The sequence below is a fragment of the Pithys albifrons genome, chromosome 3 (assembly GCF_047495875.1).
Source record: "Pithys albifrons albifrons isolate INPA30051 chromosome 3, PitAlb_v1, whole genome shotgun sequence".
Classification (NCBI taxonomy): Eukaryota; Metazoa; Chordata; class Aves; order Passeriformes; family Thamnophilidae; genus Pithys; species Pithys albifrons.
This window is the reverse complement of record NC_092460.1, coordinates 71,724,981-71,745,640: the sequence shown is the minus strand read 5'-3', so window position 1 is coordinate 71,745,640 and position 20,660 is coordinate 71,724,981. Positions and strand designations below refer to the sequence as shown.

General features: G+C 36.3%; 1 protein-coding gene across 1 annotated transcript in view; it reads right to left on the bottom strand.

Annotated features, from left to right (window-relative positions):
* Positions 1-20,660, bottom strand: part of ADAMTS20 (ADAM metallopeptidase with thrombospondin type 1 motif 20) — a 91,650-nt gene that overhangs the window by 34,982 nt on the left and 36,008 nt on the right. The window contains exons 12-23 of the mRNA XM_071552364.1: positions 16,943-17,088; positions 15,233-15,414; positions 15,000-15,136; positions 13,763-13,880; positions 10,111-10,206; positions 6,452-6,618; positions 6,213-6,342; positions 5,030-5,156; positions 4,140-4,350; positions 3,467-3,631; positions 2,595-2,759; positions 806-928 (exon numbers count right to left, since the gene is read on the bottom strand). Coding sequence (XP_071408465.1) covers positions 806-928; positions 2,595-2,759; positions 3,467-3,631; positions 4,140-4,350; positions 5,030-5,156; positions 6,213-6,342; positions 6,452-6,618; positions 10,111-10,206; positions 13,763-13,880; positions 15,000-15,136; positions 15,233-15,414; positions 16,943-17,088 — 1,767 coding nt within the window. The remainder of the gene's footprint in view (positions 1-805; positions 929-2,594; positions 2,760-3,466; positions 3,632-4,139; positions 4,351-5,029; positions 5,157-6,212; positions 6,343-6,451; positions 6,619-10,110; positions 10,207-13,762; positions 13,881-14,999; positions 15,137-15,232; positions 15,415-16,942; positions 17,089-20,660) is intronic.

Genomic DNA, 20,660 nt, shown 5'->3' with positions numbered 1-20,660 from the left:
AAGCTTTCAATTTATACATTTAAGAAGAGACAAATGTAAAGCAAATGACTCTGCAGACACAGATCCTACTATTAAAATAAGCCAGCATTAATGAATAAGAAAATACGATCTGCTAACTCTTTCCTGGAGTTATTCAGAGACTTTTCATTGAGTTGCTTTGTTTTCTGTCAAATCAAGAGGTATTAAAAAATGACAGATTTAAATTAAGTGAAGTGATGAAGTAAATAAACTGAGGTAAGAAGAAAAGTTAAGGAACCGTACTGAATCATAATCCATTTCTACAAAATTAAGTGAAGTGATGAAGTAAATAAACTGAGGTAAGAAAAACAGGTAAGGAACCATACAGAATCATAATCCATTTCTACAAAGTTTTTAATCAGTATTATTCCAGCAACTGAAGCTTTCTTCAAGTAACCATGTTGTTTTTTTAAGAATAAGTAGAATTTTAGGGAATACCAAGCCAGTTAGATACCATTAGTTGTTAAGCATTATAGCAAGCAGTCTCCTAATAATATTCTACATGCTGTAGCTTCCCCCACTACCAAATAATCACAGGCGTCCAGATTTGTTTAAATCATTAACTCTTCAATCATACACGAAATTTTCAAGCTTTCAATGTCGAAATTTCTCTTCCTTTACTTTTTTCCCTAGGCCAAATCTGACATTTGTGGAAAAAAAAGCAGATAGTTTCAACAGTTTTTTTTCTCATTTTAGAACTTATTTCCTTCAAATTGCCTCCAAGAGTCAGTAGACAACACTTGTATTTAGATGATTTTAACTAAGCAGAGAGGTATTTTTAACTTACTTGGTTATCTCTAGGACGAGTAGCAGCATTGCACTCCCTGTCATCACTCAAAATAACACGGTAAGTCCCCGTGGCACATTTGACTGCCCGCAGCTGGTATCCATGTCCACACGTTACAGAACACTGTTAAATCAATAACTTCACACACTTGAAATGGCACCATTTATAATCAAATTTCACTTCTATTACATCTACTACTTTAAAATTCCTTCCAACATACATAGGAATGACTACTGAGATGGTGTTAACCTTTGTGGCAGACCATAATGCACTTAAACGGTGTCCATAACACACCAATGTTTTGGCTACTGCTCAATAGTGCTTGTGCAAGATACAAGCTTTCTCTCTTTCCCCCCATTCTGTCCCCTGCAGTGAGTAGGCTGAAGGTGAGCAGGAGACTGGGAAAGAACACTGCTAGAAAAGTTGACTTGACCTGATCAAAGGAACAATCCCTGATATATAATGCTCAGCAATAAAAACTGGTGTACAGAAAGTGGAGGTGGGGGAAAGCAGGATTAAGGAGTGGCTTCCAACTGAATCATGAGCTGTAGCTGTTAAAGGTCTCTCCCTTCGTTAGGAGGTTTGACAAGAGCGGACATAAAAAAGGCAACTAAAATGTTAGATGGCTAAAAATAAAGTGACACAAATCCTATCCCTATAAATGTTGTGCTTCAAGTACAAATATTTGTAAAAACTCAGTTGTGAATGGCTATTACCAGATGATATAGCAGAAAAACTGCAATGAAGAGGTCTTCTACAGTGACATGGATTGGCAAATTGTTTGTACAAACTACTCCAGCAAGCTATTTTTTATTCAGAAGAATTCTATCATGGGACTGAATTCATTTTTTATTTCATTTTTGCACTTAGTTTGTAGGAATGGAAAACCAGCACCTTGTGATCAAAAGATTACACAAAAGGAATTCAACATTCAACACTGTGGTTATCTCTATGGTAAAAATAGTAAAAAAAATAAAAGAAATGTCTAAGTTAATAATATACTTAATTTCCAGAGGCATATTTATTCTGTATTTTACTAAAAGATATGTAAAAAAATATGTATCATCTGCTATTGAGTTATGAATTCCCACTAACTTAAAAGAAACAATGAATAATCCAGCACTACTGTTGGTTTGAGTAACCTGATTTTATCAAATCTCCATGAAATTGAATACCTTATTTTGTTAACTATTTCTCATTAGGTGACAAAAGTTTCTTTTGCAAATTAAATCACTTTTTTCCAGAATTTTGAAGCCACTCTGGTATATGTTAGGTGAGTGTCATTGCACACAGGAACATATTTTTCAACAGTACTTTCACATAAATAGATAGCAGACTATTTATCACCAAATGTAAAAACAAAACATAACAACAAAATAGTAAGTCTTTTTGCCTACTATTATTAGCATATGCACTTCTATGATCTTAATTGAAGCGACCACTTGAATATGCCCACTCATCTATAAATATTTGGTCTTTCACCTGTCTCATTCATCTGAACAGTTTGCTACCCACATTTTCAATATTCTGGTGTTATAATACATTGGTGTGCAAAAGCATCTTTGACATTAAGGCTCAGGATCAATGGCTATTTTAGGCATGTAATTTATATTTGGGTGTTCCTAAATTTCAATGTAGATAGCCAATGGAATCCTGCAAACAAATGTGTGAATCAATTCAACTGAAACAACTCTTTAAAGATTAAATTAAAATGTTTAAAAGATATTGTTTTGTGATCACTCATAGCCTGAACTATAAAACAAGAAGTCAGGAATCCTTATGTACTCACTGATCCCCAAGGCCCTACTTGCCAAGATGCACATTCATGAAGTTCACACGGTGTTACTGATTCTGGTCTATCATTTGGATTACAGAAATCATCTCTCAATAGTTCATCATTAAGTTGGCACCAGACTTGACGATGCTTCATTCCACTGCCACATGTCACAGAACACTGTAAAATTATTAGAATCATTGGTTTGTAAAGACATGAATCTGCCTTAATGGCTTCAATTTCTTTTAGTAATTTTTCGGATTTTAGGATCACATAAATTACAAAAATATTCCATGAAATGTAAGTAGTCCAAAAAAACCTAGTTCTCTTATGAATTCTCCACTTGCTGTAAGCATCAACTCAAATGCTAAAAAAAAGAAATCACTATTAAGATTCTAAGCTACAAAATATAAGAACTATGTACAGATAATTTATTTCCATTAGAATAAAGAATACTTGTTTAACATATGAGTGCATATATCACAGCTTTCACTGGAAAAATATTTAAACTAAGTATGATTCTTTTAGATCCATATAATCTATAATAAAATGAACATAATTCTGTTTGTCAGTTGGTTTTATAGTTCTCATTGCTTCATAAAAAGGGAAGGTATGCATATTACTGTAAATAGATTTACTTTAAGTAGATTCACTACTTCATTTTAACGTAAGAAAACTTAGGAGAAAAAAATATTCTAGGAGTGTTTTACAGAAGCTCTTGTACCGTTTTTTTTATATATCTGGGATGTGTATCAGTTAAATTGTAAAACTTCGGATTTTTTATTACTTTGTGACACAAAATGGAATAAAAAACCTCATTTAGTGCATTTATTTTAATATTGATGAATAGGACAAAATGTGCCTTAAGTTTCACATGGTTTCATTACCTTGCTCCAGTCAGTAACTGACCAGCTTGGACATAAGAATTCATTGCAACTCTGTGTTACAACCTTTGGAAGTTCCCGGCATTCTCTGTCAGAAAGATGATGCCCCAAGTTGTTCATACAAAAAGCTTCTCTGGTTCTGACACCTCCTGCACAGGTCTTGGAACACTGCAATATATAGAAAATACTAAGAGGAAAGAGAAACAGAACACTATAAAACCAGGTCAAAATACATTATTAGTCTTCAAGGTGAAAGACATTAATGATTGTGCTAAACAAATGTGTACTACATTTAATGCACAAGCTGCTAATATGCTCATTTGAGATAAATTCCGCACTTTGTTTAGTAGTTACAAGAGAAAATTCCTGAATGAAGAATAAAACTGAAATTGTACTTACTCTTTTTCTCCAAAATACCAACTAAATTATTAAGACTGTAAATAAAACATACAAAATCTCTGCTGACTTCCAAAACCAAGCCACAAACAAACTACAGTTTCTTAAAAAAAATACGAGGAAGTTGCTGAAATACTGGTATTAGCTGCTCCAGCAAATCTTTATTTGTCAAACACTGTTTCCTTTTAGTGAAACTAAAAAAAATACTATACAGATAAAAATTTGGTATGAATGCTAACCAGAACTATAATGGTACAATTATAAACTGTGTAATTTGTACCTCTGACCATTCTGTGTAGTGCCAGTTTGTTAACATACAGTCACCATGGCAGGGCTCTCTGGCTGGTGGTTTCTGCTGATCAGCACAGTACTTGTCATCCACTGGAGCACTGAGTCCCTTTGAAATAGAGTATTTCATGCAACGGATCTCAATAGAACGATACCCTGGGCCACACCTTGATGTGCAGTCACTTTTGCCAGCACTGTGCCACCTACAAGGACAAACTGTTGTAGAAAGCTAACTATGTTTTAAAGAATATGACCATGGTAAATAAAGCACTCAGAGAATGTGCCAAGGATTATAATGTAAAGTTATATATGCATTTTAGGGAACAGAAAAGTCTGTCTCATTACTGAGATTTTCAAACCAATATAAAATAATTAGACTCATGGGCTTAAAACAACTTTTTAAATTTAAAGGATCTTTTGTCATAATCTCCTAGGTGACTGAAAAATGTAAGCTATAATTCTAACTCTTCATCCTCTGAATACTTCAGTGTGGACTTTCTTGGAGTGTAAAAACACAAGTCTGCTTCAAATTAGTTCCAGTTGTGGGTACAATTCTGATGGAAAATGTATTCCATCCCGCAATACAAGTTTTTGTGCCAGGATATATAGAACAGATTCACAATCATAACAAGAGACTTTGTACTTTACAATAAAAACTAGAATACTACCCTTAGTTTTACTTAGATTCAGAGGTGTAAATATAATGTACAAACCCAATATGCCAAAAGATTGGAAGAGAAGAAGGAGAGACGGGAAGGATGAAGGAGGTAGAGAGAGATGGAGGGACAGAAGATAAAGAAATCTGAATTACTTTGTTTCAATCTCGATCAATCAAAACATGTAGGACCATGATGGCTCCATCAGTTAGGAACCTCTTTTTACCTTAATTCACACTCTGTATTGCACTCCTCAAAGACACTTGGTACAGTGGGTATAAATTCACATCTTTGATCAGACACTACCACACGATCACTTTTATGTATACATGTCATTCTTCTTCTTCGAATACCTTGTAAAAGCACCAAAAAAAGCAAATAAGGTCCTAAATTAAGAGTGCCCTATGGATTCCATTAATAATTTAGGAATTTAACTGAGATACTCCATTAATACTAAGCACTGTATACAGCATGTTCTGCACAAACATGCTGTTTTGTGCCTCTGACTACATTCCAGGTGGAGAACAACCTTGTCCCAGTGATCTTTGCCATCTCCCAGCTGTCCTACAGTGGTTTCACAGGCTATCAACTGCCAGAGAACTACAAAAATGCAACAGCCCATTCACTCATCAGGCTAAGTATTCCAAATGTATCATGTCCACCCTTTGCTAATTAACATATTTTCAAACCACAATGTTAACTAAGAGGTTGTGATCCTTTATTTTAAAGAAGTAGAAAATTTGATCACAAGGTATCTAAAAGATCTGAAGTGCTGGGAGTAGCAGCACCATTGACAGATGCTCCACTTCTCTAGCATATGAGCACATCTACAGACACTCAAACTAGTATTCACTAATACAAGTGTCTGTCAAAGATATGTGTACATACACACACAAATATACACATTTCATAAGTATTGTGGCTTTATTATTACACTGGAATGTCCTATAAAATAACAGTTTAAAATAGCAAAATACATCTTTCAACAGCTTCATCCTATGTAGCAGATGATCAAAAAAGACAAAAAATGTATATGAAAAACACTAGACAAATCACTAACCATCTAGAAAAGGGATAAAAGAAGCCTAATGCATATTAGTAGATATACAATTCTGCTTTCTAAGGATGCATTAAACTTGATTCAACCTTTTTTTATTTTTTTTTAAATAAACCACTTCTATGCCTACAAATGTAGGCTTGAATATAGAATTGCCCTGCATAAATACTGCAAATGGCAAAAACAAAAATCAGAATTTATTTTGTCCTTAAACACTCTGAGGACTTAAAGACTACTGAGAGTAACAAGTTTCTTACTTACAAATAAGGGTGAAAAGCCAGAATACTTAAGACTAATCTCTTTCTAAATGCTGCCAGGTCTTCAGTTCTGATGAAAAAATAATTCACAGTACCTTGGCACATCCTGCTGCAGTCTTGCCAGGGTCCATAAGGATCCCACGTAAACAAATCACTGCCATCTTCTATTGGGATATTGAATGAGTAACGCACATCAGGGTTGTACAAATTCCCTACACACAAAACCTTGATTGAGATAAAACGATAACTGTTTTTCAGTGAATATGAATATAAAATTATGAAGATAATGTTCATGTACGATATTATCAAACTTATGAAAAAAGTAAATATACACCTGTAAGGTGAGCTCTTCTTCAACTCTATCAGTGCAGTTAATTCGTTCTATCGTACTGTTTGATCCACTGTACTCAAAAATGGCTCCTTGTATATTGATTTCTCTTTTTGACATGCTTACAACAAAATTTCCATTCAAGATAAAATTTCCATGAATATCTGATAAAGCTATAAGTGAAATAAAACATTGGAAATAAATTATTTATTTAATTTAAAGGTTCTATCAATAAAAACTCTTAATAATATAATTTCTTTTCAACACTTAGCTTTATTCTAGTCCATGGTATGAAGTCATATCAAACAGATTCTAATGAGTGGATTCAATCCTAATCATCGGTAACTTCCACCTGAGCAGCTGACATGGATTTTCTCTGCACTATAGTAATTTAATGTTTGTTTTGTTGAAGGGCTGACTCCAGTCATGACTTCTAAATTTGGTTAGGTTCTGCTATATAGAAGGAAACAGTAATTATCTGTATTTCTGCCTTCTTCTACAGCCTACATACTTATATTGGCTAGAGATACTTCTAGTGCAGTGGCTTTTAAAAGTAAACATGAAAGTAAAAATAAATATTAAACATTTATAATGGTAATTTAATACAATGACCAATTTACATTAATAAATGACAAGTTAAAAAATTTAAAAATAAGGTAGAATTTGTAGTACAGGTGTGCTATTCAGGCATTACTTCACTTGAAATGACAGCTAGTGTCAGGGATTAAGGGTTGGGTTTGTGTCCCGCCAACTGCATGTGTAACAACTGGGCCACAGGTGTCAAGGAAAATATTTTGAGAATTCTGAAGTTTGTTGACTAGGATGACAATGGAAGAAAACAGAAAGTAAATATGCATCAATATTTTTTCCAGGCACTTCAGATACAATGTAACTACTGTGAAATAGAACAACCAGGATTTTTGGTACAATGCTTATGTATTCTTTGTTACCTACATACACTTGCAATTCTACTAATACCTGATCTTTATACACAGACATCATAGAAAAAGAGAAATATGAGACACAACTGATAATTTGTTGATGGGCAGATTCCTTCATTTACAAAAAAACTTCCAAGATTTAAAATAACAAATATCTTCATTATTCCTAGGTTCACTTGTGGAGTTTTAATTAACACTGTGACAACAAAGTAAAAAGTAGACAAAATAATGGAACATGCTGCAATTCCTATTCCCTGACAGATGAACACACTCCTTTAAGAATTAGGAACCTAACAACATCTCACTCATTTTTATGGAAACTAATATCTACTGAGAGACTCAGGCAAATGAAGTTACAATGTAAATAGATATTTCGTCTAAAATCTTTATCAGCCTTCTGATAATATACATCTAGGGCAGATCTCTGGTAAGAGCACAAAACATATGACCATGAAATAATAGAATTTTCAGTCCTCAGGGATGTAAGGAGAGTCACCATTAAAACCTCTACCTTGGACTTTCGGAGAGCAGATTTTGGCCTATTCAAAGAACTGATTCAGAGCATACCCTGGGAAACAACCCTTAAAGGTAAGGGGGTCCAGGAGGGATGGACATGTTTTAAGAGGAAGATTTTGAATGCACAGCAACAGGCTGTCCCAGTGTGCCGAAAGGCCAGCCGGAGGGGAAGACAGCCAGCTTGGTTAAATAGGGAGATTCTGCAAGAAATCAGGGATAAAAAGAAAGTTTACAGACTATGGAAAAAAGGGCTGGCTACTTATGAAGAATTTACAGATAGAGCTAGGTCATGCAGGAAAAAAATTAGGGAAAGAAAAGTGGAATTTGAAGTAAATTTGGCTATTTCAGTTAAGGATAACAAAAAGTCCTTTTATAAATACATTAATAACAAAAAGAGGGGCAAGGAAAACCTCCATTCTCTGTTGGACTTGGAGGGAAATATAGTTAAGGAAGATGAGGAGAAGGCTGAGGTACTTAACACCTACTTTGCCTCAGTTTTCACCAGTAAGACAGGTGGCCCTCAAGACAACTGGCCTCTGGAGCTGGTAGACAGGGAGAGGGAGCTGAATACCCCTCCTGTATTCCAGGAGGAAATAGTGACCGACTTACTGAGCCAGCTGGATCCTAACAAGTCTATGGGACCAGATGGGATCCATCCCAGGGTGATGAAGGAGCTGGCAGAAGAGCTTGCCAAACCGCTCTCCATCATCTTCCAACAGTCCTGGCTCTCTGGGGAGGTCCCAGATGATTGGAGGTTGGCGAATGTCACCCCAATCCACAAAAAGGGCTGCAAGCAGGACCCTGGCAACTACAGGCCTGTCAGCCTGACCTCTGTGCCTGGCAGGGTTATGGAGCAGTTCATCCTGAGTGCAATCACACAGCACCTTCAGGGTGGACAAGGGATTAGACCCAGCCAGCATGGGTTTAGGAGGGGCAGGTCCTGTCTGACCAACCTGATCTCATTCTACGATCAGGTGACCCACCTGGTGGATGAGGGGAAGGCTGTGGATGTGGTCTATCTAGACTTCAGCAAGGCCTTTGATACTGTCTCCCATAATATACTCCTGAAAAAGCTGGTAGCCCATGGCTTAGACAAGTGTAGCCTCTCCTGGATTAAGAGCTGGCTGGAGGGTCGGGCCCAGAGAGTGCTGGTGAACGGAGCTGCATCCAGCTGGCGGCCAGTCACCAGTGGTGTTCCCCAGGGGTCTGTGTTGGGTCCAGTCCTGTTTAACATCTTTATTGATGATTTAGATGAGGGGATTGAGTCCATCATCAGCAAATTTGCTGATGACACCAAGTTGGGAGGGAGTGTCGACCTGCTGGAAGGCAGGAGGGCTCTGCAGAGGGATCTGGATAGACTTGAGAGATGGGCTGATTCCAATGGGATGAAGTTCAACAAGGCCAAGTGCCGGGTCCTGCACTTTGGCCACAACAACCCCCTGCAGCGCTACAGGCTGGGCACAGAGTGGCTAGAGAGCAGCCAGGCAGAAAAGGACCTTGGAGTACTAATTGACAGGAAGCTCAACATGAGTCAACAGTGTGCCCAGGTGGCCAAGAAGGCCAATGGGATCCTGTCCTGTATCAAAAATAGCGTGGCCAGCAGGACCAGGGAAGTGATCCTTCCCCTGTACTCTGCATTGGTGAGGCCACACCTTGAGTACTGTGTTCAGTTCTGGGCCCCTCAGTTCAGAAAGGATATTGAGATGCTGGAGCGGGTCCAGAGAAGAGCAACAAGGCTGGTGAAGGGACTGGAGCACAAGTCCTATGGGGAGAGGCTGAGGGAGCTGGGGTTGTTTAGCCTGGAGAAGAGGAGGCTCAGAGCTGACCTCATCACTGTCTATAACTACCTGAAGGGAAGTTATAGCCAGGTGGGGGCTGGTCTCTTCTCCCAGGCACTCAGCAATAGAACAAGGGGGCATGGGCTTAAGCTCTGTCAGGGGAAATTTAAGTTGGATATCAGAAAAAAATTTTTTACAGAGAGAGTAATCAGGCATTGGAATGGGCTGCCCGGAGAGGTGGTGGATTCACCATCCCTAGAGATCTTTAAATGCAGATTGGACGTGGCGCTGGGTGCCATGATCTAGTAAATGAGCTAGAGTTGGACCAAGGGTTGGACTCGATGATCTTGGAGGTCTTTTCCAACCCAATCGATTCTATGATTCTATGATTCTATGATATCCATCAGAGTTGTACACAGGAGGGTTTTACCAAGGTAGTTGTCATCTTCTGGTTTCCCTGAGTAGCTGTGCTGTTGAATATCAATGTTTGTTGCTCCTTTGGGAATATTTACTACAACATTGTAACCTGCAATGTAATTATTCACAAATTAATTACACAAAACCCCAGTCAAATACTAGTAAACATGAACATAGACTTAACTAGTTTTATTCCAAAACCACTACAGTGCATCACAGTTTTAAGAAGTGTTAGGTTCTGTGTTCAGAAATGTGAATTCAGTTCTTTACTACTAACATGATTTCAGTCTACTCATAAAAATCCCTAGAAAGCAGCAACTCTAGAAAGCAGTCAAGTATATCAAGTGAGACAAAGGAGAAACATTGTGACTCCTCAAACTTCAACCACAGAACTTCCACAGAAACCTCAGTAAGTCCTTAACAGGAAATACCTCAATTCCCTGTTTATACAAGTCAGGTAGCTTTTCTCTCACAAGAGTATTTCATGACAGCACTTTAAAGAATGAGTCTTTAATAATAAGAATATAATAAAATAATAATAAAAAGAATGAGTCTAAAATACTGCAGAGTTTCAGCTCATATGCTGAAAGGTAGGTGTATCAGTTAAATTAGCAATGCTTGATCCCGATTCTCCTGCTGAAAAAATTGACTCTACTCCCTTTAAAATACAAATGTTTCACAAATAAGTCATCATTTCTTGTAATATCTCAAAATACTGTTACAGTAGCCTTGTCATGAGATAATAAAATAAGACAGAGGTTAAAAAATCCAAACCACTTTCTCACAGATGTTAATTACAAATTCAAAAGGATGCTTACAGCTGAGAAAACTGAGCAAGGCAAATGATGGAAACAAATAATAAACACAAACATGCAATATGAAGTCTTGATATAAACTTTGATAACTTTTTCCAGCTATTTCACTGTGTTTAACAATCTTGCTGTGATTTAACTTCAGTTGACTCACCTCTGTGGGTAAAAATTTAAAATTTAAAAATCCTTTTCATTTTATACTAGGTTTGGCTGGGATAGAGTTAATTTTCTTCACAGTAGCTGGTATGGGGCTGTGTTTTGGATTTGTGCGGAAAAACATAGATAATTCACGGATGTTCTTGCTATTGCTGTGCAGAGCTTACAGAGTCAAGCCTTTGCTGCCCCTCACCCTGTCCCACCAGTGAGGAGACTGGGGTGCACAAGAACTGGAGGGGGACACAGCTGGGATAGCTGACCCCTGCTGACCGCGGGGATATCCCAGACCATACAGAGTCATGCTCAGCATATAAAGGTTGGGAAAGAAGGAAAAAGGCATGTTCGGAGTGATGGCATTTGTCTCCCCAAGTCACTGTTACCCAAGAAGAAGCACTGCTTTCCTGGGGATGGCTGAACACCTGCCTGTCCATGGGAACTGATGACTGAATTCTGGTTCTGCTTTGTGGCTTTTGCTTTACCCATTAAACTATCTTTATCTGAACCTATGACTTTGCTCACTTTTACTTAACCAATTCTCTCCCCCATCCCACTGGGAAGCAATGAGTGGCTGTGTGGTTCCAGCTGGGCTTAAACCACCACACATTTCATAACTCATTAACTTCCCAGTGCTTTTAACCTATTAAAACTATGCCATGCATTTAAATGAAAATTTAATCTAATTGCAGGTCTATCACATTTACCAGCTGGGGGCAGCACTGCAATTGCAAAGTGACACTGCAAGCTCTGGATAAACACAGTTTGGTCTATCTTCCAACATACTGGGACAAAAACCAAAACACACTCAAAAAAACGCCTCATCTCATATACTAAAGACCTTGTGGCAAGAGAATGAAAGAAGACAAAATATGGCAGGAAACTATAAACAAAGCTGCATAGCACGTTGTCAAGGATACACAAAGAGAATAGATCACATACTAGGGCACAGAGAATGACCATTGTCCAGGAAATGCTCAGATACTCTAATTTGACACAATAATAATAGCCAACATAATAATAATGTGCACATAATTAGATTACCATTTCCTAAAATGGGAGCCAAGCAAATTAGTGTTTTACTGTAATGAATTTCTGATGATTGCTTCACTACTGCTAAACAGTTACCGACAACATTATAACTGCGTGAATACAAGCACATACCACAGGCTGCTACTGTCAATTCCAAATTCTGCCTTACAAGTAAAATGACTCATCTCAGTATGAAAGGGAACTGAATAAAGTTAAAGGAAAAAGATCAAGTGCACAGACTTCAGCATACTTATCTTGTGATCCAAATTCAAAAGTTTCTTGGAAAAGAATACTTCAGACAATGTCTTCAGTCATCAGCCTAGGGATGCCTTAGGCCTCCCATGGACATTGGAGTTTTAGTGCTCAGCTAACTACAACCTCTTGTTTGCATTGCTGTACTCCTAGTTGAATATGCCTAAATGATAATCTCAAATGTTTAGCATACCTTCCAGTAGTATAAATCAGTATCATCTTTCGTATGCTGTAATTCCAAGAATTTAAACATAATTTAAAACATTCAACTAAGTATAAAGCTGAATAATAAACCAAGGTTTTCCTCATCCCAAAACATGGGGCACTTTTTCCCCTCCAAGTTCAATTTGAAGCAAGTAAGTAAGTCTCTGACAATGGAAAGCTGATGAACAGCTGAGAGAGACAGTCACAACCATATTTGCATAAATGGTAGTTTAACGTAACAGTCACTTGACTTATAACAAACGTATCTGTGACAAAATTTGTGCACTACCTATAATCAGCTTCTCAGGAAAGACACAATTAAAAATACATGTATTTGAATGGGAAGGGTATCTGTATTCCACCTTTACAATTTTTGGTCATTTTCAACTGATGTGAGCTCTCTGCCAGAGGAAGAGAAAATCCAACAGGACACTGGGCATACTTTTCTCTTGACCAGCAACTCCTTTGCTCTATCAAGATTCTATTTGACAGCTGTCCAGGTATCATTTTCACTTCTCCTGTGGTCTTTTCCAAACAGTGAAGTGGTATGAAGGAGCCTCTAGGCTGACATTAACCTGGAGACTTCAGTCCTTATGTCCTAACTACTTAACTGCACTGCTACATACATACAATAGATCCTCCATCCTTCTCAAACAGACTACATATAGAAGAACTATGAGTAGCCCTATTAAGGAAAACTAAATCAAATACATAGGAAATACCAGGGTTATTCAGAAGATTCTCATTTACTTCCTGCCAGTGAAGAGGAAAGAACATAAATATTGCTACCCCTCGTCTCTGGAAAGAGAAGGCTCACATTTCACAGGCTATTTTTTCACTACAGGAGAAAAGGAGCTTCATCAGCTGCTTACAACACAAAATTCCTGCTATCTCTTTACAGAACCAAAAGAAGACATTGGAAATATATCCTTCAGCTGTGTAATTTCACACAAGGGAATGCAAAGTGCATGTCTTTTGCTTTGACCTTAGAGCAGATTGATTTTGTTTTTCCCACTTGGATGACTTACTATGTCACAATGTTTGCCTCTGCAACCTTGAGAGGGAACATGACTGAAAATCAGAATATTTTTTGTTGATAGAAAGCATAAAGAACAATCACTGAAATCCTACTTCCTTAAATATAAAGCGTAATTTCTAAGCCATACTGAAATGTGCATTGAAATTAAAGAAAAAACAAAAACAAAACAAACATACCATAATGAGCACTGTTGAAAGTACCTGCAAGTGTCTTACATGAAGAATTATCACCACCACAGATTCCACATTTGTCTGTCCTTGCCTTGGAATTCAAAACATGATCACAGCCTGCTTGCTGAAAAAAAAAATTTAAAAAGCCCAGTGTCAATCAGACCAATGGAAAACAATTAAAACAACCAATGTAAGCTTCCCACTACCCGAAAATATTCTTGTTCACTGTATATATATCTAATCTTCCTTGGCAATTAATTAAAAGCCTTTTATGTTTCTGGGTAAGGGCAAAACAAACTGGTGCTGTTGTACTGAGAATGTACAATCCAAATACACTTAACATGTAAAGAACTGTAAAAGAAACATAACAGTATGTAAAGATTTTATACTAAAACAAAATCAACACAATGTATAAATTTTAAGTTATATTTACATTAAAAGTCTTGGAATCCTAAAAGCAGTATATGTATGTGTACATGGTCATCAGTTCATTTAAAGTCTGTCATTACTGTAAAAGAAGCAAAGGAATATACATAGACTGCTGGTTAAACTAATTTAAGCACAATTTTTGTTTCTGTATCTTTACTTCTCTTTTTATTGAGCTGTGATCAAAAGGACAGTTCTCTGGCATTTCCTCTTTCCTCTTAATTCAACACTATGGAAAAAGCTATATTTTCTGCTCATGCTGAATTTACTCAGTTTCACTGCAATCAGCAAAACAACCAGGGCTAGACAAAAAAGTCCTGAATTGTTATAACATAATATCCTTTTCTCCCAACAAAATCCTGTGGCAATGCCATAGTTGCTATTAAGCAAATAATGCTGAATTGATACCGTTCAAGGGTCAGTTCCTCCTGATTTTACAATTAAATAATAATTATATAATCTATCTACCCTTGGATTTCCCACTTTTTCACTTCTGTGGTACCAGAAATACAATGGTAATAAACACACAGCATGCTTCTTTCCTCTCTTTATGTCAGTTTTGGATTAGTTTCTCTCTGCTTACTTGGACAATATTAACTCTCTCACATATAAGGCTTAATGAAGCAAGGCTGTGGGTCTTCATATGTTCTTCACTTAATTGGCTCCATTTCTAGATCTCTAACTTGATAGGGAATAAAATCCTAAGTAAACTCAGAACATCGTATTTTCATTAATGTTTATTTGTATTAATATTTAATATCTACTTCACCATCTGCTAAAATTGATTTTAATAATTAATAAGTTTAGATTTAAATACCCTGCATAAGCCTTGAACACAAAGGTCATTGGTTTCTGCTCCACAGGGAGTACCATCAGCAACTCTGTCCTTCAGCTGATAGTAGGAAGTTGTTCCAGAAACTCGGCAAAAAAGTTTACAGCGATCTTTCATAGAAACTGGAAAGAAAATCCAACAGGTTTCTTGTCTGTTTTAAAACTTTAATTAAAGTAACATTTTTATTTTGTTAATGGAAAAAATGCATAATTACTTACTACCACTGTATTTTGGAAGCCAGCGAACAGCAGATGTAAGACCATTGATATTAAAGTGTTTGCCATCAAATTCAGAGCACTGTTGCTCCCGGAAATCTTTCTGGCCTTTTGGACATGAATCAGTATTACATGACCGAAATTTCATCCTGCGACCAACACAGAACTTTCCTCCATTTCTTGGTCTAACAAAAGAAGATTAATGTGAAACACACTCATTTTCTAAAATTGCTGTTTAGCATGAAAAGTGGTTCGAGCCACTGATCTAAAGGCGAAAATTGCACACAGCATTGTGAGCTGTTACTGACTTACACACACACGCTTAACTTCTATTGCACTGTGCATTCATTTATACCCAAGAAAATAAAATAATCCTTGCAAAATACTACCACTGAGGTAGGTGTTAATCAAGCTACGGATGTTTATTAATGCCTATTGCACTTTTATTTCTCTTAGAGATATAATTTTTTTTGCTCAGGAAAAAGCATTATTAACTTCAATGCTTTTATTAATTCAGCTAAGATTACAGACTTATTTTTACAGAAGTAGCATGTCCTCAGTAATTTGAAATTACTATTTCACAGAGTGACAAAGAAAGAAGACCATCAGGAGCTGACACACTCTTTTCTGTAATCTTAATATTGGTTTCAGTTTGGGTATAAAAAAAATAATAAGAGAAAATTGTGGAAAACACCCCATTTGCTGTAAAGTCTAAAATACATTTCCTAGCAGTCATAAACCCTGACACAAAATAATTCACTATTAGTATGTTCTTGGGGAATAAAAAAAATCAATACTATATTGATATTATCAATTACTACAGACTGACAGAGGCATATCTAATGGCAATCCAGTCTACTGCCTCTTATTCATCAGAGAAAATAAAATAAGCTGTTGAAATTCACTTATCCCACTGATAATATCAAGCAGACATAACTTCCTGGAAAAATCCTGAAACTACCCAAGTAGCAGCTGTGGTTCTGCTTCTGGACAAGTTAAGAGCAAAGTTCTCCTTGACTTTTATTACAGAGAATGAAACCCACATGGTCCTATTCAGTCAGTGGAAGTTTCTCATTATAAAGGTAAGCTGTAAATGACTCTGCTATAACCAGTGCTCCTTGTGGGAAGTTACTGGTGCCGATGTTGTGGAAAAACCTTAAATCAAAGGAAATCAAGTAATTCACTAAAAAGATTAGTAGGAAATATATATATTTGTTTTTTCAGCTCTTACTCCAAAGAAAGCATCTCAATGTTTAAAGAAACCTCAACAGTTAGAGTAAGGCGAGAAAAAAAGACCCTGCCAAAATAAGTCTTCAAAACATCTTGTCCGTTGAAAAGAATGCTATACAGAAATTCAGGAATGTAGCACAAACCATGAGAATCTGTTAGAAACTGTTAGCTTCTACCTCAAGTTTGAGAAACTATACAGCTATATAAAAATCTACAGATATACAAAATATTAAAATCTACAAATATATAAAAATCCTAAGACATCATTATAAATGATATTGTTGAAGAGTAATCTAAAAATCCTCTGCATAGTAGAGTCTGCAGACTTAGTACTCTTTCCAAATCTGGCTGAAATAAGCATTTTTTTACCAGTGCTTCAAACTAATTTGCACAGCTCCCAATACCTTCATTTTGTTTTGAACCAATCCACTGTTTTTTAATATCTTAATTATGCATTAATGTAAAACCCAATAGAAAACATACTCTGGTCGATTACACAGCCTGGTGATGCTCTTGATTCCACCTCCACAAGTTCTTGAACACGAGCTATAAGGTCCCCATGGTCCCCATTCTCCATCTACAGGACGCATCTCCATTTCTCTGCTCACACAAATTCCATGGCGGCAGTGCTGCACAGTTGACAAATAAAATAAAACTTACAATTCCAAGAAAAAGTTTACTGTGTACTTTAGCCACAGAAAGAACAAAATTTAAGAGCTCACTACTGTTATCTGGACCTGGATATTTCCTAAAATGTTCAATTTCCTTTAAGATAACTTACCCAGTACTCATATTTTCAAAATGCTGTCTAGACTTGTTTGCTTGCTATGAAAGCTACTGGACACTGAGTATATATTTAAGTCTTGTTACTTTATCCAAATGCCTCCACAAGAATCTTACAATTTTGAGTTCCTGATATGTTTTCATGCACAAACCTCAAACATATATTTACAACTGTCTTTTATGTTTGAGATTTTCCAGTTCAATTTGGAATTCATGCTGATACAAAGAGTGAAAAGTTATAACAAACCATCGAGAAAATCAGGGTGTTTTGAACATCTCAAAAGCTTACTATCTAGTGAGATTGTTTGGGAAAAGCAGCCAAGCACTTAAGACCCTGGTTACGGTGAAGCAAGGTGACACTATAGTTTCATGCTTGAACTCAAACTTTCACACCTGTAACAAAAGGTGTGAAATACTGGGTTTATATTTTTTAAAAAAAATTATTTACTACTAATTTAACAAATGTGTTATCACCATTAAAATGGAATTAATAGCTAAGAAATAATAATTCTTAGAGCAAGATACTACATTGCAATATCTATTCTATTACTTTAGATTTTTTTCCTGGTGAAGAACTAAATATTTCTGACTAAAAATTTACATAAAGGAGTAATTCTTATTTCATCTGCTGAGATTTATGTTATTAAGAAGACAAAGATTGCAAGACTATTTTTTGTGGTCTTGTCAGTTTTGAGACCTCACCACACCATAACTGTAAACTGTTATTATTTATAGAAAGTTGCAATTACTTTTTTTTTCCCCAGAACCATCAAGTGATCAATCTCTTGCTTCTAAATATTTACTACCCCAGTCTCTGACTGCACTTCAGTGGTTATTTAAGCAGTACATGTCTGAAAAGTCTAAATAAGAATCTTATGATTGGTGCATGTGTGACTTTTTCCAAAGAACCCGCAGGAATTACTAGCACTAATCCTATTGATGACTTAAGGCAGTTGGAATTCTAGTTCACTTGTATGCTTTAGAAAATCTCAAGTAGTATATTTGATCCCAACATAGTGGAACAGTTTACAGACTAAAATAGAATATTTACAAGATACTATAATGCCAGCACAATGTATCCTGCTAACTTCTATGTGGATAATGTGGCAACTTTGCCCTTGACTCCAAACACTGGGCAGGGCTGAATACATAGGGTCAGTGCTCATACATAATAGAGAGAATTCTTTATTTTAGATACCTATTTGCAGACTCAGGATTAGACTGATCATTAATTAGGTTTGTTGTCAGGAGGGATTCTCCTAGTCACATTGACAGGGAGCAGCTCATTCCATCTTTCCCTGCAGTATATCCATGGATCACTTACTAGAATCATCAGAACACATTATGTCAACTCAACTGCTTGTTACTTCTAAAGCTTTTTTTATTTGTTATTTGCCTCTCTGCAGCACAAAACAGCCTTGAACTACCTTAAAGTCTAGAAAGATTTTGGTAACTAAAATCTCTGGCACAGAAAACAATTTAAGAATCTCTGATACATGAAAGATAAAATAATTCAAGAATTATACCCCCTTTTTTACAACAAATTTAAATGTTACAGAGAATTTCTCAGGAGTTATTATGATGTTACAAATTTATTTTAGGAACTATCAATTACATTAATTTTGCTGAACACAAAAATTGTGTGCAACCTGAATACAGCTCAATGACACAAAATTCAAATGGTGTTAAGGGTTTTATCACTGCATAAAATAATTTTGAAATGCAATTTTTTCCTAATTAGCATGTATTTTTATTATATTGATACTTATGTTCATACACTATTGATCATTTTGCTCTAAAAATAGGAATTTGTCACAGAATCAGATTCTCTTTTCAGGGTTCTGCCTGAGTTCCTAATCATTGCCTGCCTGTAAAATTCTTCATCACACCAACTCTTGCCCATAGACCATATCTTTTAAGCCCTGAATGCCTTCCCCTAAGAATATGACCATTCAAAGTGATCGTCAAGCCCAAAGCAAACACAAAACAAAAGCTGGACCTTCCTTTTCATATAACCATTTAAATGACCCAGTCAGCTGGCCAGATCAGCACCTGTTTGATGCCAAGGCTAATGCTTTAACTTAACACCAAAAACCCCACCACTATTTCCCTGCATATCTGCATATGAATTCTCATTGGAGTGCTTACTGTTAGTTTTTATCACTTTTTTCAAGATACCCTTAGGGTACCTTTACACACAAACCTCTAGTACCTAACATCAAGTACTTAGGAATAAAAGATAAACTTTTTACATAGTGCAGTCATAAGGTAAAAGAGGAAATATTAAAAACTTATCCTTCCAAGAATTGTCATTAGCATCTTAGGATATAATTTTTTACACTATAGGTTGTATATTTTAAGTCTTTCTTCACAAAATGAATACTGCATTCTAATATGGGACAGTGACCTAGCATTTAGGTTTTTCTTGAAGGGAAATTTCAGGAAAAGAGAGAGTTGTAAAATGAAATTTTATACCCACAACAGCATTATTCTGATCCATAAAAACGCAAAGCATATGTTCACATCTGGGATTTTAATAGCTTATTCAACAAACTTGTCTCAGCTATTATTCTGCTGCATTCCTACAGAAGGAACATGATGAAGTCACGGTAGAAAACTCTAGCACGAGGCACGTTTCAGACGTTCTTCTGTGCTTGACCGAATCATTGCTTCACTGAGAATACTATGATACACAGAACTTCTATAAACTTAACTAGAATTGCTAAACAATTTTTCCTACAGTTTTTAAGGCAAATATAATGTATGCATCAGGTAAAGTGCATATCACACTTCATTCCAAACATAGTGACTGCAGTAAGTGGCAATGCTGCACTAGTCAAGACCAACAGTTGGTTTTCTGTAAAAAAGATAGAAATTCTGATCCAAATCTGCATATAATTCCTATATCTTCAGAGATAAAAGGAAGGGTTAATGGTTCCAATTTGGAATCAACAAACCTATGGGTAGCCAGATTTGTATTTATTAATAACTTGCCTAAAACAAACAGTTTGAATCTTACCTATGGATTACCCTATAATTTGATAAATTGACTTTGAGTGCTTCCAATTTATCTCTTACTGAACTTGCTAAATTTCCAGGAAAGGAACTTTGAAAGAAATTATTAAAACGTTACTGGCCAGGCTATGCTTGATTTCAACTGAATCAAGAAGAGCAATAGATGCACTGAGAACAGGACTAGAGCTCCTCTGAAATCAAGCACTTCCTACACAGCCTTGAATGAGTCACAACAGGAAAAGGACTCTAAGTTTACTCTTATTGTCTGTGTTTTCGAGGCTACTCATAGATACACACAGGGTTTTTGACGATCTTGAGGCAAAGACTGACCCACTGATGCTCGGTCTATGGGGACATAATTTCAAGCACTTGAGCCCCATGCAGACTTGCAGAAAGAGATGAA